At 41.3% G+C, this 6488-nt stretch overlaps 1 protein-coding gene across 1 annotated transcript; it reads right to left on the reverse strand.

The window, feature by feature from the left end:
• Window positions 1–233: 233 nt before the first annotated feature.
• On the reverse strand, window positions 234–734 carry LOC136244146 (uncharacterized). The gene has a single exon (XM_066035661.1). The coding sequence runs from the start codon at window positions 732–734 to the stop codon at window positions 234–236; it is 501 nt and encodes a 166-aa protein (XP_065891733.1).
• Window positions 735–6488: the final 5754 nt, after the last annotated feature.

Here is a 6488-nt window from a genome sequence, read left to right on the forward strand (position 1 = left end):
AATTCTTCAACATCACTACTTGAAATCTCCAACGGATAGAGTTTCACAATTGGTTGGGTCATCTTGTAATTACTCATTCTAATGCGAGCAGCTCGTACAAGGCCATCGTTTCCTTCAATGAGGTCTTCCACAACTGCAAGCCTCCAATAAAGCTTGGATTTGTCATCATGCACAATGACTACATCCTCTTTCTTAACAACTCTTTCATTACTTCCTGATGTTTTGTGGAATTCTCACAATGAAGTTAGATATTCATATTTCCATCTTTGCCAGAACTGTTGAATCAGCTTTGTTTGTCTGTCAACTGATCGTCTGATTGTGGTGTCATTCACTAGAAAGTCTGGATCATCTAAATCAACTGGGCTGTCAAGTGGACAAGGTATTGGCCGTATCCTTCTGCCATATAACAGGTGGGATGGTGTAAGTGGCCGTGGATCAGTTACCTCTGAAGATATGTATGTAAGAGGCCTATCATTCAACATAGCTTCTATCTCTGTAATGACAGTTTCAAGCTGCTTTAAAGTGATGAATGTTCTGCCAAGTGTCTTCTTCATTGCTTGCTTGGTCAACCCAATGATACACTCCCAGAATCCTCCGTACCATGGAGCATGCTTGGGGATGAAATGCCAGGTGACATTCTGGGATTCTAGAGCTTCCTTCAGTGATTCTGAATTGAACATTCTCTGTAATTCTTCCACCGCTGCCAAGTATGTGGAGGCATTGTCAGATGTCATCTTTTGTGGCAATGATTTCCGACTGCAGAATCGACGAAATGCTAACAGAAATGTTTCTACAGTGAGGTCAATTACGACTTCTAGATGCACTGCTCTGGTAACCGTACACGAGAACAAACAAGTGTACACTTCATTTCCTCTCGCTCCTGTCCCAGTAAATCGACTCCAGCGACCGTGAATGGTGGGGCTTCCATGACTCGAATCTTAAGAGTGGTGGCAGATCTGGTGATTTGTATGGTTTCCCTACTAATTTCTTACATGGCACACATTGTCTTAACACATTGTCTAATACACGGAATCCAGTATGCCTGCTGGAGTGTGGTGACTGTTATGTTTACTCCTCCATGATGAAGTTTTTCATGAGTATCAGTAACAATCATTCTAGTAACTGTATGTTTGCTGGGAGGGAGGTAAGGAAATTTGCTGACATAGGTAGTTGGTGCATTATGTATTCTTCCTCCACAATGTATGAGTTTCTTGTCATCAAGGAACAGGCAAAGTTGTGGGGGGCATTTGGAAGTTTTCTTAAGAAGGAATTCAAACTCTTCTGAATAGGTTGAGCGTTGAACTGCGATGATTAATTCTCTACGAGCCTTAGATAGCTCTGTATTGGTGGGGGTCCAGACTGTAAAGGTCGTTGTTTCTGAAGATTGTTTATACAGCGATAAATGTAAGCAGTGACAGCTGTCAAACGGTAAAGATGGTTGTATCATGACGGATCGACAATTGTAAGTATGTCTGTTCAGCTCTGCTTGGTGGTTGTACTTATGGTGGGTGTAGATTGTTCTGTTATTTGCACATCTAAGATGCTAGTTGGTGTCCATTGTGGCCAGTTTGTTTTGTCTGATAACCAATTTGGGCCATGAGTCCATAACTGAGATGAACATAACTGTTCAGTAGATATGCCTCGTGTTAACAGGTCGGCAGGATTGTCGCGAAGTAGAAATCTTTGCACGGATAGTGACTGGAGTGGCCCACCATAAATCTGTGAGGAGTCTTGTAGAATGTTCCGTTTTGACACTATGTTGCTTAGTGGCAATGGTTTAGGGACAAGGTGTCAGTTAAAGTGTTCCACAGAAGACCTAGCACATGGTCGGTTGTGTTACTATCAATGGACTTGTCTGTAGTGGCAGTCTGTTGCAAAGTTGTACTGTTAGTAGCCCATGATCGTAGGATAAAATTTGCTTGACTCATGATGTGTCTTGCTTGTGAATAATACTGAAGTAATTGAGTTTCGGTGTTACATCCAGATATAATGTTGTCAACATAGATGTTCTTTCGGATATCTTCTGAGACAGGTGACTGGTACTTATGTAGGTGCAAGTCGGTGGTTGAATGCAGCATGAAGGTGAGCTGGCAGTACCAAAAGGGACAGAAGTGAAATGGGAAACTTGAAGAGTGCTGGGTTTCCTGGTTGGAGTGGCCACAAAAAATGAGTAAAGTTTCTGTCTGCTTCATGTAATCTCACATGGAGAAATGCCTTCTCTATGTCGGTGGACAAAGTGTAGTTGTGCAGGCGAAAGCGTAACAGAATAGTATGCAAATCGTTTAAGAATGGAGGCCCAACCATCAAACAGTCATTTAAACTGGCAGCGTGTGGGTTTTCATGACAGCTACAGTCGTAAACAATCCGGATAAGTGTTGTTGGGGAATCCTTTTTGACTAGGTGATGAGATAGGTAGTGAACAAGTGTAGCAGAAGTAATATCAACACGTTCAATGAACCCATGACATTCTTGTTCTTGAATGATATTGTTGTACAGGTTGAGCAATTCAGGATTTAGCTTGAGTTTGGTGAGAAGAGCCTTAGTTCTACGCTGACAGATATTGAAGTTGGATGGTAGATAAGGTTTGTCCTCCTTCCATGAGAAATTAGCACAGTATGTACCATTCAGTAACTGGGAAATGCTAGAAGCCTGGTGTGTATTGAGGAATGTAGAACTGGATTGTTCAGAACGTATTCCAATGGCTTCTACTGACTACAAGTGTTTTAAGTTAGATTCTTGATTCTGATCTGTCATGGTAGTCTGTAACAGTATTGAAGTTGATAATTGAGCGGTAAGGTGTGGCATTGGGCCAGAAAGCAAGTATCCCAGTTTAGACTGCTGAGTAGTGGGACCATCTCCTCGGATAATCTGGTCCTGTACGAATGACCAATAATGGTCAGTGCCAATGAGGACAGAGATGGTGAATTTCTGATTGTTAGTAGTGGGATTAGCAAGTTTCAAGCCTTTCAAATGTGGTAAAGCATCCAGAGGTAGGTGACAAGAGTTGTAGATAGGTGTAGCAATTGCTGGTACAATCAATACTGAAATTGGGATAAGTTCACCTGTTAGAGTTTCTACCTGGACAGTGGCAACACCAAGAGTTTGAAAGGTTTGTGATTCTGCTCCAAAGGATGACAAAGCTACTTGTGTTTTAGAGGTTGGCTTGACTTGCAGTTCAGTAGCCAATTGTACAGGCATAAATGAACGCTGGGCTCCTTCGTCAAACAGGATATTGGCATTCATTCTCGTGTGACCATTAATAACTGGGGCTACAGCAGTCTTCAACAAACACATTGGAGATACATTTGAAGTGTTATGTGAATCCAGAATTAGAAAGGATCCCACTGATACTGGAGTAGTACCAGGTAAAGATGTGGCAGGTTGGAGTACACGTGTAGCATAGGCTGTCAAATAGTCGGTGGCTGTATGCCCCGAGGATTGTTCATTGGTACAGTAGTAGTATGATCTTGACATCCATTGCACAGGCTTGTGTGGTGTTTGCGTTTACAATACCGACATCAAAACTAGTAATCGAAACCTTGAGGTGCATTGGGACACCTTATGTCTGGCCAAACAGGTATAGCACAGATGGTTTTGTTTTACAATTTCTAGACGTCTCTGATGGTCAGTTATGATGGTACATTGATGTGTAGCATGAGGCCCTTTACAGAAAATACATGATATCTTGCTTCTTGCTATCAAGATTTAATTTAGAACCAATTAGAAATGCAGCTGTAGATTGAGATGAACCCGTGAGTGAGTTGTGGGCCCCATATTCAAGTATACGAATCTCTTTGAGGACAACTGATATTGGTTGAGACAATGACCATTGTGGGGTGGTCTTTGATATAGCGATGTTCAGTTTGACCTCATTGGGTAGCTTTTCACGAATAATAGTCACTAGTAGCAAGAGTTCATAATAATATACTGAGGAGAGTATCCTACTCTCATATACCCCTGTAGAAGGGCGTATCGTGAAGTTATGACGTAGCACTTCTGAGTTCGCCCGTTTCTCTTTGTATAATTAATTATGTCATTATGGTATCAATTGAACGCGTGCCTACCAACGTCGCTAGCAACCAAATTAACTCCAGCTCTAAGCGTTCCTCACCCAACTATAATCGTTCCTTCATGGGTTAAGACCGCTTCATAGGCGTTTCTTACTAGGCCATTCGTGAATACGGCTATCCTGAGCGTCACAAGTGTGAAACAGTGCTAACGATTCTTGCACTTTTACGGCTTCCCATACATCACAAACCACAACATCTTGTCGTTACGTCATAACTTCACGATACGCCCTTCTACAGGGGTATATGAGAGTAGGATACTCTCCTCAGTATATATATTATGAGCTCTTGCTAGTAGTCACTAGTAAGTTTCTCCTGATTTCCCAAGGGAAGATAAGCCACGAGTATGACTTTCCACGGTATCATGAAAGCTATGCAAACTGTGAAGTGAATTAGTGGGCTTTGGTAATTCCAACAGAGCTTGCATGTGTGCATCAATTAATTGATCCGTTTGACCAAAGCGGTCTTGTGAAATAGCCACTGCATGCAGGTAGTTACAATCGGTGAGATGAAACCCTAGCAATCTATCACTGTTCCAAGTTCTTGAATCAAATTCTCTAGCAAGCTCAGGTGGTTTTTCTGACCCGGACATTTCTCTATGACTGTAGCTATTCCAATGGCTCACTGAACTCTAATGACTGACCTGAGCTACTGAATGACTGTACTATTGCATCAAAAGCATGCACTGGTACCATAGGTGATTTATTTACAACACTTCTCTTAGCATGGCAGTGTAGTTTGAAGTGTTCCTCTGTTGCGCATTCAACATTTCACCTGACATCGCTGCTTGATGAATGTCATATTCCTGTAGTGTATCACATGCTCATCTGGTAATGGAATATCATAATCAAGTAGGTCAGATTTATGATCCTCCCATAGTTGTAATGGGCAGGAAGGATGACAGTATGTTAATATCATGGCAGACATTCTCCAAAACTGATACGGCATCTGGACAGAAGCAGCCTCATTGTGCCATTGTGTATCATCCTTTAGCAAACCCAGCAAATAGCAAGCTTCCCTAAAAGAGCCCCAATGCACATCACTAACTTTAAGTAGATCTGCATAGCTCTGGGTATGTAATAGAACAATGCGAAGGTAGTGGCTCATTGGACATAAATACGGCTTATTACTTTGTCGCTAACTCTGAGTCGTTTCTTCCACTTCCTTGACTGACCGTCAAATGTATAATGTCTTGAAATTACAATGTATGGTAAATGGTTAGCATCAGGATCCAATTGGTTTAGCCATGCTATCATGCTATCATGATTACTTACATTCAACAGTGCATGTTCCTCTTCACCCTGGTGGAAGTATATAATATTCTGTTGGTCTGGTAAATGCACATCAAGGCGTATAATTGTATGCGATTGGTGGTGCATGGGAAATTCAAATAATCTCTAAGCTGCCTCAGTAGCACTAACATATCTTGCATCTACAAATGTGTGGATTTCATCATGATTCAACTTCTCCTCAAATTCCATTTGGATACAATCATGTCCCTTATAGACATAATTACTTCACTGACTTGATGTACATGCATGCCTCAAGGTTGTTATGAGCTTCGTACTTCACTAATAGCTGGGGTTGTATGTGACAACCCATTGATTAACCCATCGATTATCCACATTCACATTTATCATCTTCACTGATCTGCTGTTATCCCAATGTTATATTGGGGATAACCAACAACTGACTCAATTGTATTCTCGCAGAACTCTTTGGGATAACTTTTAGTGCACACATTTCCTTCCATACAAACTGATTCTGGCCTTAAATGTCCATGTGGTGCATGAATCATACAGGATTTGACAATGTCATGTATCATAGGGTTCTCATTCTGATCAGGTATTTCAGCTGAAATTATCCGATCAGTATCATCACAGTTTTGTAACTTATCATCAGGATGCAGGTGAATCAGTAGGTGGCATGTGGCAGTATACGTTTCTGAAATTCAATAACATGAACTTTGGCTACGACTTTGCCAAGTACATGTATATAAACTGCAACATTGTAACCGGTTACATTTTTCTGTGGAATACTTGCTGACATGTAGATCATGGTGCCATCTGGGATCACCACATTGCAAAAGTTGATCTCTTGGATAGATATTAATGTCTCGGTCCATTGGAGGTGCACCATTCTTTCCATCAAATACCACTGACTTCATCATGATGTGACATGTTGTATCTCCTATCTTTGCCAACTCTAAATTGCATTGTGATTGATGCAAATTGACTTTCATCAGTAGCAACCTTTGCTATTTCAGTTCTTTCGACATCTGCCATATGCCTGTAGGCCAATCCAATAAGTATGAGCTATACTTTCCCATCACATTACTCCTGCATGAGTTATACTGACTGGTTCATACGGTAGTTGATTGCAGTGTCTGTCTCAATTATGTACAGCTGATTAAACACTGGA

This window comes from Dysidea avara, chromosome 14, assembly GCF_963678975.1.
Source record: "Dysidea avara chromosome 14, odDysAvar1.4, whole genome shotgun sequence".
Classification (NCBI taxonomy): Eukaryota; Metazoa; Porifera; class Demospongiae; order Dictyoceratida; family Dysideidae; genus Dysidea; species Dysidea avara.

Bases quoted from the DNA above. Each gene is read 5' to 3' on its own strand.
- LOC136244146 (XM_066035661.1), bottom strand. From the start codon at position 734: ATGACATCTGACAATGCCTCCACATACTTGGCAGCGGTGGAAGAATTA.